The following is a 14,462-nucleotide window of genomic DNA, read 5'->3' as shown; positions in this document are numbered from 1 at the left end:
ATATAAATATTTTCTTCATTTCCTTGCTCTGAAATCATTAAAAGTTAATAATTTTGGTTTGTGGACAAAACAAGACATTTGAGAACATCATCATTTCCAGGTTTGACTAACATCGATCAACATTTTTTTTTTATTTATGGAACAAGCGATTAATCGATTATGAAAATAATCGTTAGTTGCAGCTCTACTTGTAGACAGTAGGTCACAGGAATGATAAATTACTTGGCCTTATGTACAACTGCTAACGACGTATAGCTTGAATTAAAAAAAAGAAAGTCAGATACTGTCCCTGAGTCCCAGTCCCCCCCACACTTTAGCCTGGGAGAATCTGCAGTTTTTTAAATAAAAAAAAAAACATACAATTCAATAACATACCATCATATTTCAAACCCTGTCCGAACAGCTATTCCTTTGTTGAAACAATATTAGTTTTATTTTTGTGTTTGCATGCATGAGTAATGTATAAGAATGTCTTCCAGAATAGACTGTGTGTAATTAATGATAGCCAGGTTTTTGTTCTGCCTTTCAGTATGCTGTTCAAGACTAACTTTTGATTTCTAATGTGGTCAGAGAACATATTGTAAGAATTAGTTCTGACAGAATGTAAACTGGCACTGTATTTTCAGAGAACAAATAAGATTATAGATATGGTGCAATCTGATGCAGAGTCAATGGAAGTCTATAAGAATCTATAAGAAAAAGAACTACAATAGGAGAATTATGGACATTAAATTTGCTCAGAAAAAGGCAAAGCTTTCCTTTAGCATTTTCTTAAAGTAGAGAAATGTAGCCTTACTCCACCTGCTGCATCTGCAGATGAAAAACTGTCCTTAACTGACACATCTGAGAAACTACATACTTGATCAGGCTTGCAGGAGGTAATTACAGTGAACAGAAAAATAAAAACCTTGCAGTGTGCAATGCAATGCAACACATTAGTCCTGTACCTGTAATAATTGTGTCAAAGAGGATTTAACTCTGCTGTCATTTTAGATGCTGAAGTCTGTGGTGCTTTTGCATTCATTGGTGTGTTGAGGAATTGTATAAAGCGCAAATTCCACCATTACATACTCTAAAACAACACCTCACAAACTACAGCCTGGGAATGCACAATGAAATGGAGACACATAGATAAAGTTGACAAAAATATAAGGCTGTATTTTCTATACAAGTCTACTACTTTGAAAATATACTGAAAAATATAGTGCACTATAACTATCACTATCAGATGCAGGCAGAACGAGTCACCATGTTGATGAGACACCAAACTTAGCAGTAAAAGAATGACTGAGATCAAGAATACAAATTATAACGGCAATTAACATGATTACAATGTAGCAACCATTCCGTAAGCAAAGGTTGACAGGAGTGCGATTGAGTGAGATTTATTTGTAGAATTAGAATGTGTAGATTAAAAATAAATGTATTTATGTTGTGTAATACAATGTTATGATGTGGCAAAGAGGGAATGAAAGGTAACAGACTCAACGTCCTCACTGATAGTCTGCTGTTAATCTTGTTTTTGAACCTGGTGTCTCCAAAACTCACAGGAAAATCCCTGAGCTAATGTCATGAAGCTATCTGCAAAAGCACTCCTTAGGTGACCCAAACCCACTTATGGCAAGATGATACAGCCACATGGACAAAGTATCTCAAATTCAAATTAGTATGTCTGGAGCATTAAGTACAGCTGTCAACAAAGTGGGATTTGCAAAAGAACAGGCAGTTGAATGATCTCGTAAGACTACAAAACAAATACAGGGACCTGGCAATAACCATGCAAATGTACAAGGTAAAGAGAAGCCACAATATAATCTGTCCCATTCAAAAGGCCTATGCTAAAAAAAACATACCATACATGTAGTACTTCTTCTGTTTGTGTTCACATACCTTCTCCCAGTATTAAGCAACCATGCAATTGTGTTTACGCTTCAGAAAATTGCACCAGAGTGATTAGAAAAATATTGACAAAAGAACCATTTTATATCTTCTATAATCTATAATCCCAAAATCACTATCTGGAGACTTGAGTAAAAAAGATCTGGGACATTCCTGCGATTAGTTGGCAGTTTGATTTCGTAGCTGTGTTTCATGCAGTGTATATAGAGACTCCACCGTCTTGATTGCCATTGTGTCGAGTTTGAAACACTAATGCATAAAATAGACCATAACTCGTACACATTGGCTGGTACCTGCTTCAACCATGCGGTGAAATCTTGGTTGAATATACACTTTCCCAATTTGCCCAGGATAAAGGGACTGGCACATGAATTGCCAGGTAGCTGAGCGTTCAGACAGGAAAAATAACTGCTTTGTTGGTTTTACTATCCTGATCTATGTGATGTGATGAAATATGTAAATAACTTCAAAAACATTTGTTGGATTAATGAATTCAGTGCCTTTAAAGAATCTGCAGGAACCCTGATACATGCATGGAATTTGCAGCACAAACAAACATGGAGGAAAATGAATGTGATAGAAACCCAGGTGATTCCATACCTCATATTCAATAACCAAAATAGAGATTATCTTCCTCTTACCATGCCTCTAACTCTGACGTCATACAGCCGACCCCAGTCATCTTCGTGGCTGTCAACCATCATCATACTATCATCCTCCTCCAGGAACCACTCAGCCTGCAGGTCAACCTTCACCTCCTCCCCCATAGAGTGCATCCCAACAGCAGGGAACAGCCCTTCCGCCAGCACAGGAACCTCCACTGAACCCACCTGGACAGAAAAGAAATGAGTGAAGATTAACACACAAACACAGATGACAACACAACATTGAAACACCTACCTCTTTGCCATTTTTGGTGAAAAAGACTGTCGTAAAGCCCGCTTCAGTATTTTCTGAGTGCATTCCACAGCCAATGCGGTCACCCCGAGCACACTTTGGTCCAAACTGCTGCCCCACAGGGTTGCCATTGTATAACCTAAGAAAAAATAAGAAAAACAAATCATTATTATATTATTCTGCTGTTGACAAACAACTAGGACATCTGCACCCTCTGTTATTTGTATGTTGGAGTAGATAAAATGCCTCTAATGGACTCTGTTTTGGGAGAGTAAGCGGTGCAGGGAGTGAAGGACCATATTAAAGAAAATGAAGAACAAAAAACATTGAAACCTTGTGGTCAGAGCACTATGACCACTGACTTTATGTCTTACAGGAATTACTTTACATGTTTACCACTTTATAGTCTCCTTAATGACAAAGTAAAAAACAAAAAATGTAAACACATGTTGAGGTATATAATTACATCAACTGTTATGGCCTGCAAATGCAAATGTACAACACATCTGTCTAATGTTGCAGTGGTGTGTGTGGGGCTATCAACAGACTGAAATATAAACAGCACAGGCATCTGCAGTGTACCACAGTCATAAATCAAGGGACATTAGCACACTGTTATACTGCTTAGCAGCTTAGGTTTGGGTGAGTATGTCAGGCATGTAGCAGACACCTTTATTTTGTTTTTCAAAATTACCAAAAATGTTTTAGTTAGAGTTGCAGTGTGTAACCTCTTGTTTTTGTTGTTGCAGATGTTGTTACTCTGCCTATGTTTAGTCTTCATGAACAGAAACGATGTAACATTATTTGTATGCTGGGTCAGGCTGTGCCAAACGATTATCAGAGCCGACTGTGGGAGCATTCCATCAGCGCAGGGGCAAGTGTGCTCAAGAAGCAAATGACAAGAGACTTCTTTTGGACTATTCTTTGTGTTTAATCCATGGATGTATTATAAGAAATGGAAAGAGCACCGCCCTCTCTGGCTTGCAGCTAATTTTTTTTCCAGTGGCCTCTCATGGTACTGCAACAAAAATGCTTGAAAAATACCTCGAGACATGGACATAGGCATTTATAGATCTTTAAATTCTATAGCAGAGAAGGAGGCCTGAGATGCTGGTTTACAACTTTCTTTAGTCCCGGATATGACAGTGTGGACTGTGGAGATGAGCGTGCGATGCACTGAGACCAGCAGTCACTTCACCATTGATTCCCAAGGAGGCTGGTTGTCTATCCTCACTATTGGTTAATAAAGTTATTGATAAATGTGATAAACACCTTAATTAGACAAACATGTTAAGTCAGAGAATCTGGAATTGTAAAACTACTTTTAACACATTGTCATTGAGTTGACAAGTTTTCTGGCCTGACTCAAATTTAATATTTTATGATCACTACTACACTGAGAAACAGAGTGTGGAGCTGATAGACTCCACTCTCGTTGTGTGGACTCATCTGACAATTATTCTATTGTGCAATGGAAGGCAAATGGTGTTTTTAACAATTGTTGTGATAACGATAAAATGTACAATTTATTGAGATTGATATAGTGTGCATTGTTTTGTTTTTATGCAGCAGTTTATATTGCTTTTTTTATTGCTTTAATTGTATTATGTTTTTATTAATGCTTTTATGAGGGAATTCATGTGCACAGCACATGAGTCCAAGACAAATTTCCCTATGGGACAATGAAGTTTATATTGATTGATTGATATTCATGTTTGAATGCAACAAACACAATTGAGACACTGCAGTTTTAATTAATCAAATACTTGAAAATGTATATTTTGACAACAGTGACAAATAATAAAAGTTACTTATCAAGCAAAGATACAACCATTCACTGGTACAAAGTCCTCTTTTGTTTGTTTAAAATGTGTCAGACAAAACAAGAAATCTGTGGAAGCCACTTGAGAAATTGTGGTGCATTATTCAATATTTCTCTGCTACAAACTGGCAAACGATTAATCTAAAATTAATAAGTAAATAAATCTATAATGAAAACAATCTTAAGTTGAAGCCAAACAAACAATATTGAATTAATGCCTGTGAGGTTCAGAGTCATTATTCCTCTCTCAGGCGTATTTTATGCTGGTGAAAATTGCAAAGAAAAAGTATGAACTAAGGAGAATTATATACAGAATTACTGTTGCGGTTATATGTGGATGCAGCAGCAACAGGCCACAATCCATTTCCCAAACCATGCATGAAACCAATGCTCAAATGTAGTGTATAGATGACTGTGGTTTGACTTACTTGCCGTTGTCAGCGTGGTAAGCTACAGAATATGGCAGCCAGCCAGGCTGGTGGTCCAGCCTGTAGAATTTCGGCACCAGGCCCACAGCAATGGTTCCCCTCACCCCTGTGTCCACTATCGTCACCTACACACACACACACACACAGACTGTAAATACTACTATGGCATCAGTTAGTTGAATTTGTAAATGGAGCAGGTCTTCAAAACAGAAGCTTCATATTTTCCTATTATTCACAATAATTTATTTTCAAAACAAATCACAAATTATAGTAAATGATGGTAATATTTTTAGTCATTTGGATGACGTGTTTCATTCTTACACACTACAAGGATGCAGGCAGGAAATAAGGAAATAAAAGGCAAAATGAAAAAGCACGAGGGAGCATGTGAAATAAAACTGGGTAATTCTGGATGAGACGAGGAGCTTGTGCACAAAAAGGGGATCTACTTCTGTGGCTAGACGAGGTTGGGGTATGAAAACGTCTGAAATTGACCACAAAACCATACTTTGCAAAATTATACCATGGTCTGGTCCCCGCAGTCGACTTTAACAGCATTGACATGTGCAATTACCTACACATGAGATTTTGGTCAAAGTGCACAGCACTGCTTCTTACAGTGTTGACATATTCTGATGGTAACATCACCACCAACAATTTCAATATCTGTCAATACCACAGTTAAAGCGGTTTACAGAGGCCGCTATAAAACACAGGACAATATTAATGCTGCAGACAACCACTATTCTTTTTTTTTACCTTTACACCATTAACATCCAGTACAAAAGACTTCCTCAATGTTCCTGCTCAGAAGTCTTGATTACATTACACATTACTTCACCAACCAGTCAAGTTCCGGTTCACATCCATGTCTATCCAGCCTCACTATTATATGTTGAGAAGAGTGAAGTGTTTTTCATAATTTTTGTTAGGTATGGTTTGACAACCTCAACAATCACCTCCTACCCTCAAATAGAATGCGAGCCCTCCAGTTGAGCCCAATTACAAAACACAGACTGCAGAACCAGGCAATGGGGAATAACAACCCATGACTTGATATTATGGTGTGTTTGTACATCTACCCTTCGTTTGTTAATGACCTCTCACAGTAATCTCTCACCCCATTAATTTTCTTCTGTATCTTTCGTCAGGTGCCCTTCTGTCCTTACAATTTAGGAAGGAAATAAGGAGTTGAATTTCCTATTTGGGTTTAGTTTCCACAGGAAGTTTCCTATTGAATAGTTAAACTAAATTACTTGTGTTTTTCTGACTTAAAATACTAAGACAGATTCCTTTCCAATTTCCCAATTTAGGGATAATAAATTATACAGTGCCTTTGCTTTTCTTTATTTTCTTTGGCTGGTTACAAGTAACACACCTAAACTGTTTACATACCGTGGATATCCAAATAAAGCGAGCAAAAACATGTCACACTACTTATATTAGGAACAAAGGAATGTGCTCACAGATGAGCTGTTCAATAATGTTGACATTCATTTTTCAAACAAATCTATTTGTTAAAAAGACGAAGGCTGATGACGAAACTGGAGAAAGTGCAGGAGTTCTGACAACAAACGTGAAATGGATTCCTTGTGAAAGCAGTACAAGAGAGAAACATGAGGACAGCAGTGACGCATATGTCGACAGAAGCCTGACCTTTATGAGAATAAATGCTCCCAAATTTTAGAGATATCTGGGAAAATGAGAGCATGTGCGTCACAGAGTAGAGAAAAATGTAGCTTGAAACTCCTCTTGTTTAAATGTCAGAGAGACCTATGAGGCTCCAAATGTGATTCTCATTTAAATATAACCATTGTTATCTTAACAACTTGCATGCTAAGGCAGCAGAGAGAAAAGGACCTGGAGGTGAGATGAGACTTTGACATCACATTTAGAAGAAATGTCACATCTGGCAGAAATCAGGGACTCCTCACTGCCATTATAAAAATGTCAAAGTACATTGCCAGCTAGTTCAGTGTCTTAGTGAAACAGATCTGAAATGTTTCAACACATGTACGAAATGGCCCTTCTCATCGGACAGAGAAGAAGATTTAAAAAGATTAGAGGAAGAAGTAAATTACTTTCATTCAACTTTGATGTAGCTACAGGACTGACACTACATGGACCTGTCTGTGTCTATTTGCAGCCAAGCAGGATGACGTAGGTTCAGTGGATAACGTATGGCCTAATGTTTCCTCCTGACACCTAAAAGCCAAGACAAGAAAAAATGTCTGCCTCACATGCAGTCTCTTGACTACATGTCACAAGTTGACATGCAACAACTACAAATAAGCTGGCTCATAAATAACAATCTCCACGTTGAACTCTTGCAACTTTCCTGTGCAAAATGTTCAAGAGAATGTTTTCCTTTCTCTACATTATAACGACAACTATTGAATCAGCCTGATACATACAGTAGAACATGTAAGCTTTACTCAAACAAATGTCCATTGCTCTCCTTCTGCCAGTCTGCTGAAAAAGTGAGACTAATCTCTGTGCTCAGAGATACCACCTAACCCACACCCTATCCCTCATTCCAATGGAGCTAAGACATTTTTGAGGTAGTGGTTTTGCACTGGTGAACTGGGACTGTGGGGGGCACTGAGAATTTAATATGAAGTTGAGAAAATTGTCAGCAATTGGATTCCAGGGGAAAAATTACTGGATGGATGGAAAAGCAATCTTGGGCACAACCAGAGATGATGGTATGTGGGCCTATCATAATGCGAATAACAAAGTTAGAGATAGCAGTTTGTAACGACCACGTCAACAATAATGCACAAAAATAATGTTAGGTCTGGCAAAATTCGAGTTAGAATAACAGAGTCAAATGCTAATTTACAGCATCAGCATCAATGTGCCTTACCTCAAAATAGCAATTTCCCTTTGATAGAGGATGGCCAGCCACATAGCAACCCACCTCTTCAGAGTTCCCTTGGTAACTAAAGAAAAAATTCACAGGTTAATAATAGGTGACTTCTAACAGGTTCAACTGCTGTATGCACAATCAGAAAACGATTTAAATTCAAAACCACTTCATCTTTAGTCGAAGGACTGTCAAAAACATCTGCGTAATTGCATGCACCAAAATGTTCAACAGAAAATCCAACAAGCTAACATGCACATGATGACTCACTATTACTGTTTAACATACAATACTCACTCGCATTATCAAAGCTGTTGTTTAGTTAAGGGAAGGAGTGAAGATATGCAAGGACAAACATGTCACAGTAGCTAAGAGCACAAGTGTATACAATAACACTGATGAAGACCAAATTCTTTTTAGTTGCTTGGCTTTCAATGTGCTGATATTGTCCAAGTTATCACACTGTTATGACTTACAGGGACACCTGAATTGAACAGAAGTATTTTCACCATTATTAGTGAATGCTTTGTAAACTGAAAACACTGTGATAACAATTATGTCACACATTGATTCATAGATTTTACAATCAGTTACATACAGCTATGGTGGCAGCACAGTAATGTTTAATGCTATAAAACTGATAATCAAAACAAGTTATAGCTTTTAATTTTTGTTTGTTTGTTTGTGATCAGTCAGTTTCAGAAATGCACAGACACACATGTACATGGTGATATAATGGGTACAATGTCCTGTCAATATCTACAAATCTTAAATAACAGAGAATATTTAAGATTGTGTGATTATAAAAAGGCAACCAATGAGTCTGGACAGAAATCAACAAAAAAGAAAAACTTAAATAAACTCAATCAAGGTTTGATTCCCACCAGACTGACCTGAGTGTGTCTCCTTCCTTCTGCAACCTCATGAATCGCTCTTGTGGGGGGCGTCCATCGCCAATATCTCTCATTCGACGCCTTAGATTCAGGGCTCTTTGGTGTAGTACGCCGATATCATCCATCTGAATTAAGAAAATAGTTTTTTCAATTATACTTTAGCTGTACAACTGGTACTGCTGGTATGTAAACTGAAGACAATTCCTTGTAAGCACAAACATAATGGTCAGACCCATATATCTGCCTTGACAGTATTTGATTGTGGGATTAGTTTTTAATGTCATTCGCCAACGTTGTGTGGTGTATTCAATCTCAGTACCACGAGGGAACTTAAGTGGACATAGCTCCCTCTGACTTTTTTTTTGCATCATCAGTTTGAGCTTCTATTGAACAATTTAAAAGATCCATGAATAAATACAAAAACAACACGGTTATTTGCCCCAATCTGAAGGAGCTGAATGAATTAAAGCTCTACTCACGTTACTTTTAACATGAAATAAGATTTAACCATTAAAAAAAGATATCATGTTTTAAAAAGTGTTTTGAAAGGTGGCTACATTAAGTCAATATATTGGCACAGAGAAGAGTAAAAATAAAACTTAGTTCACTGTGAAACTGATAAGGGTGAAAAGACAACATGCGACAACAAACCATGGATCTGACGATGTATTTTATGCATTCAGACATCAATTTGGTGATTGTCATCGTCCTACTTCATGCAATACAATAATTGATACATTAAGAGATGCCCCAGTTGAACAGTTATCGTGACGTATCGTTATAGGGTTGTCTTGCAACATATTGACTGTCACAGAATCCTTGTATTATTATATTACTGGTATTGTGGACCATATAACGCATATTGTGAGGTACCCTGTGATTCCCACCCCTACTTCAACTATTCATTCAACAATCAGCACTAACCATGTAAAGATGGGCTTTGATACTTATTTACATATATGTATTTTTGAATCTGTGCTCCCCCTTGAAATATTGAAGAGTTCCCTCAGTCATTTTACCCTGAGTCAGGCCTGAATGTCCTCTGTAAACAAGAGGCACACCATACTGGCTTACCCCACCGACCGATTCTCTTTTAAGGACTGCTTCCAACAATTAGTTTTTCATGGCTGCAATGGATAAATTGGTGCAACATAAGAAGAGAAAGATGTGAGGATGGAAAGTGGGCGTGCCAATGTTTACATACAGCTAAAGTGGTCAAGGTTCATAAGCTAAGAAGTCAAAAACCTGCCGTGCTAACAGTCAAGGCTAGCTTAAAATGGCACGGACGTGGAAACAGCCGACTGTCACCGCGTCAGTTCACACGACATACTGTTTATCTTTAATTAAACAACGTTTGTTGTCCTTAACAATGGTGACATAGGGGTCCGTTCAGTTGCCGAGTTCGACATTGGTCAACATCAAAAGCGGCTAGTGTGATAGCTTCTTAGCTTGAAGCTGAGGTTCGGTGCTCAACAGCGGGAGAGAGGTCGTTTCAAAAGGTGTCAGACCAAACAAATCTATCAGCTGAGTAATCCGCTTACCTGTTATGTAGCCGGCTAATAAGACAGATACCCCCTTTAGTCATCAGTCCGTTAGCGCCACATCAAACTTTACAAACTAGAGTTCGGCGCTTTCTTGTGACATCACACCCGCGTTCACGGATTAGCCAATCATAGAGAGGTTTAAGAATATGGTGACATGAATTCAGTGTGTGCGTGTGTATGTGTGTGCGCGCGAGAAACTGCTTCAGAATGTTTTCAGGTATAAACATTGACTTTTTCTGTAGCACTTGTCCTTTTTGTAACTAAAGCCTGGTCCTAATGAGAACAGAACCTCATTTCTGAGCTATTGGTTAAAGTAAGAGGTCTGTCATTAATCAGTTATGGCAGCTTAAATCCAGGGGTTGCCAGCAGTTATGTTAAAGAAATAGTTTTGGGTTTGTTTGTTTTTACTATATTTGAATGAGGTTTAATTATCAACACTGACTTTACTGTGTAAACTGCTGAGCCAGGCACACACACACACACACACACACAGGAGCTGCTGGTTTGTTTGTGAAGTTTGTGTCTTCTAAAACTGAACAACTTAGATGTTATTAGAAAGTCAGGGAGATACCATTTAATTGAGCTGAGTAGTTTCCACTGATGGTGGAAGTATTCAGGTCATTTACATGAGTAAAAGGTGCTTTTAATCATGTAAAGAGTTGTAGTATATTTTAGTATAACATACTTGTAAAGTATGATTGTAGTGTATGATAATATAATTACAAAGTAGTAAAATGAATTGTCACTGGTTTATTATTGGCATTGTTTGATTGTTGATTTCTCTGTCTCTTCTTGTTACTCCTTCTCTCTTTGTTTCTGTCCCTCCTTTCTGTCCCCTGTCCACCCCAACCGGTCGAGACAGATGGCTGCACAGCTTTGAGTCTGGTTCTGTCAGAGATTTCTCCCTGTTAAAAGGGAGTTTTTCTCTCCACTGTTGCCCAGTGCTTGCTCATTGTGTGAACTGTTGGGCTTCTTTATTATTTATTATCAGTAGTAGTGAAGTCTGAATGTGTAAGCAGTATTTTACTGTTTTCACTTAAGTTATTAAGAGTTATTTTAAGTGTTTTGTTTTGATTATTTTTTATTTGATTGATTGATTAATTGGTTTGTATAAACACCTGCCCATACCTCAAAACTGTTAAGCTGTCATACAGTTACTTGTATATTCTGTTTGGTGGCTTATTTTATTCTAAAGCATCATTTTATTATTTCTAAACTGTTTGCATGTTTGTTGTGCACTTGTGCAATAGAGATGACATTTCCTTCTAAAATGTAATGGAATAATGTTATACAGTCATTTGGCATGATGACTTGAATACATATACTTTATTTTGTTGGGAATGTCTCCAAACAGGTTTATGGAGGACTGTGGTTGCAACGTTAAAAGCAGTAGTGGCAGCAGTGAGTTTCTGTGAAGCAGCTGTAATAGACCTGAGCCGAGGGAAGCAGAGAGGAGGAACAAACTGAGGAAGAAATCATGTGGCGGCCTGGAGGAGAAGAGATGAATAATCCAGGACAGTGTGGAAAAGAGAGCCCCCGTTGGTTTGGCGTGAGTCTTGGAACATTCTCCCGACGTGGAAACAGACGAGTGCTGCAGCTCGCAAGCTCATGGGAACATGAGACGGCAGGTGATTTCTGTCCTCGATGCCAAGATTAATCAGAACAACACTGCAACACTGCTGATGGCGAGGCAGGGTTTTGGCCTCATGTAGCATTGAGTTCCACCATGAACAGGCCACTGGGTATGTTTGTGTCCTCTGTCATGTCTGTGCTGCTACAGAAGCAGGTGACCCAGTGCAAGCCAAACTGCTCACACACTCACACATTTTTTGTTTCTATTTACATCACATAAGTACAATAAGCAATTATAGCCTTTATCAATTAATGTGGCGATTATTTTATTTGTTTGATTCTATAAAACATCAGAAAACAGCAAAAGAAAGCTTATCACGATACCATAGAGCACATGCAGACATATTTAAAAATCTATTTACAAAGATACAATTATATCCTAATTATATCATCTGCTTGCTTCATATATAGCGTTCATTTTGCATCTGTCCACAGAGAAGCCATGGCAGTGAGGCCAAACGAGATAACACTGAGACAATGGGACTCTTGATAAGGGAGAAATTCATTCCTCAGCACTTTACCAGTCATCTTCATGTAAGGGAGACCAGGGATAGTTGTCACATTTTTTACTCATCATCAAAACATATTTCAGTAGTCATTCCTATATTAAATAGAAGCGAAAGCTCTAGGCCTTTAAATTGGTATGCCTTTCATTTTCACAAGGTAATGTAACGAGAAGTAATTCACCATCAAAGACAACTGACACATTTACGTGGTTGGTTCTCTCTATAGATTTGAATGGATTTTCAGTGAAACATGTTTTAGTTTAAAAACGTAACCTTTTTTGTTTTTACAATAAAAAGCACCAAATTAATTGTGATATGAATATCAGTACTCAGTGGTACCACTTGTGTTAAAAACATTAACGCAAGTGCCCTTGGGGAAACAAAATAGAGGGGGGTATTGTTTTCAGTTGCGGACACTGCATGGGCAACCATCACAAGGGTTTATCTTTCGCCTGAGGTGAACCTGCATACTTGCTTGTAGCCCTATGGAGCCACAACTTTGTTTAATTTGTGTGCAGGGGTTACACCATTGGGCCCAAATGTGTGTTTCAACATGACCTTCTCCAGGTTGTTGAAAAACATACCAACATTGTCCCTGTTGAATCTTGCGCCGCATGTCAAGCTTGTGGCTTCTGGTTTTCGGATGGAGAGAGAAGGGTGGTGTTTGAGGAAGCCACTAAACCACTCCACACTGCCTCGACTATAGACTCACTCCAGGGCTTGGGAATAGTGACTTTCTGTCCCACTGCAAACTGGTGTGCACTGACTACTGTGGGTGTAAAATTGTAGTAAATGTCAGAGGCCTTCAAGATATACTTTTCCAGCTGCTTCTTCTGGTCAATACTGAAAAGCTGATATAGCCAACTTGCACTGATGGAGTGGCAGCCCCGCCCTCTATTTTGTCAGTGGACATTTTATGGCTGTACACCCGGTACTGCCATAAAATGTCCAAATGTCAAGGCTTGAAGATAATATGCTTGCTACTTTTACCTGCCAAACCGCAAAGAGCCTAACATCAGGTGGCGTGCTGCCCCTGTCTGTCTTTCTGTTGAAACTCCTGATCATTCTGCCAACAAAAAACAGAAACCATCATTCCTACATATCCACAGAAAACATTTATTTCTCAAACTGTAGGGATTGGCAGTGAGACAACCATCCCCAACAGACCTCTTGACAAATATTTCAAGTTAGATGCCTTCTTATCTTTTCACCTCAATGTTTGTGTGCGTTGCACAAACGCAGGATGCCAAGCCAATGGTTTGATATCCACATCATTTCATTGCGCCCTCTAGTGTGACTGTGCTGCGACAACCAACCAATGGTCTCCCTTACTGTCACAGACATCTATGTCCATCAAATTTTATATCTACATTTGCACACCTTGTAAATAAAATAGATGATTAAAGCTTGGACAAAAGAACAAACAGACTCACGCTGCATGAGTATTTCATTTAACACCAGGTTACACATACACTAACACTGCAGACATGACAGTTTCATCATATCAGGAATTCAGGATTCAAGATAGCTCTCTCCTTCTCTCTCTCTCTCTCTCTGTCTCTCCGTGCGTGTGTGTGTGTGTGTGTGTGTGTGTATCATGTTCAGAAAATCTCAACTGGCTGAGTGGAGCGCTGGATTGCATTATTAGCAGTTTGGCTCTGGATGTTCATCATGCATTCCTGCAAAAGTAAGTCCCTCCTTCGCCTCCTAATTATCTAGATGATCCCTCTATTCAATTCAAATGACTGGTGAGCAATCATCTCCACTGCCTCATACTTCAACATGTGATGTGTCCACGATGTCCAGTAATATCTGCTTGCTGCTGAAATGTAACCTAGAAGCTGATTAAAGACTGGATTAGCCCCACTGACTCAGCAGTGATTTGACTGAGCTGAGGCGCAGTTTCAGTTGATACATAAAGTAATGTTATATTTGTATCGTGTTTGATAGTATACTGGAATTTCTGGACAGATTT

At 38.5% G+C, this 14,462-nt stretch overlaps 1 protein-coding gene across 1 annotated transcript in view; it reads right to left on the bottom strand.

Moving 5' to 3' along the window:
- spryd3 (SPRY domain containing 3) overlaps positions 1–10,480 on the bottom strand; it is a 51,054-nt gene extending 40,574 nt beyond the window's left edge. The window contains exons 1-6 of the mRNA XM_058642555.1: positions 10,347–10,480; positions 8,806–8,930; positions 7,913–7,988; positions 5,047–5,171; positions 2,800–2,935; positions 2,541–2,729 (exon numbers count right to left, since the gene is read on the bottom strand). Coding sequence (XP_058498538.1) covers positions 2,541–2,729; positions 2,800–2,935; positions 5,047–5,171; positions 7,913–7,988; positions 8,806–8,930 — 651 coding nt within the window. The 5' untranslated portion in view covers positions 10,347–10,480. The remainder of the gene's footprint in view (positions 1–2,540; positions 2,730–2,799; positions 2,936–5,046; positions 5,172–7,912; positions 7,989–8,805; positions 8,931–10,346) is intronic.
- Positions 10,481–14,462: the final 3,982 nt, after the last annotated feature.

This window comes from Solea solea, chromosome 11 (genome assembly GCF_958295425.1).
Source record: "Solea solea chromosome 11, fSolSol10.1, whole genome shotgun sequence".
In the NCBI taxonomy this organism is placed as follows: domain Eukaryota; kingdom Metazoa; phylum Chordata; class Actinopteri; order Pleuronectiformes; family Soleidae; genus Solea; species Solea solea.
The sequence above is the reverse complement of the archived record's forward strand: the minus strand, read 5'-3'. Positions and strand labels throughout refer to the sequence as shown.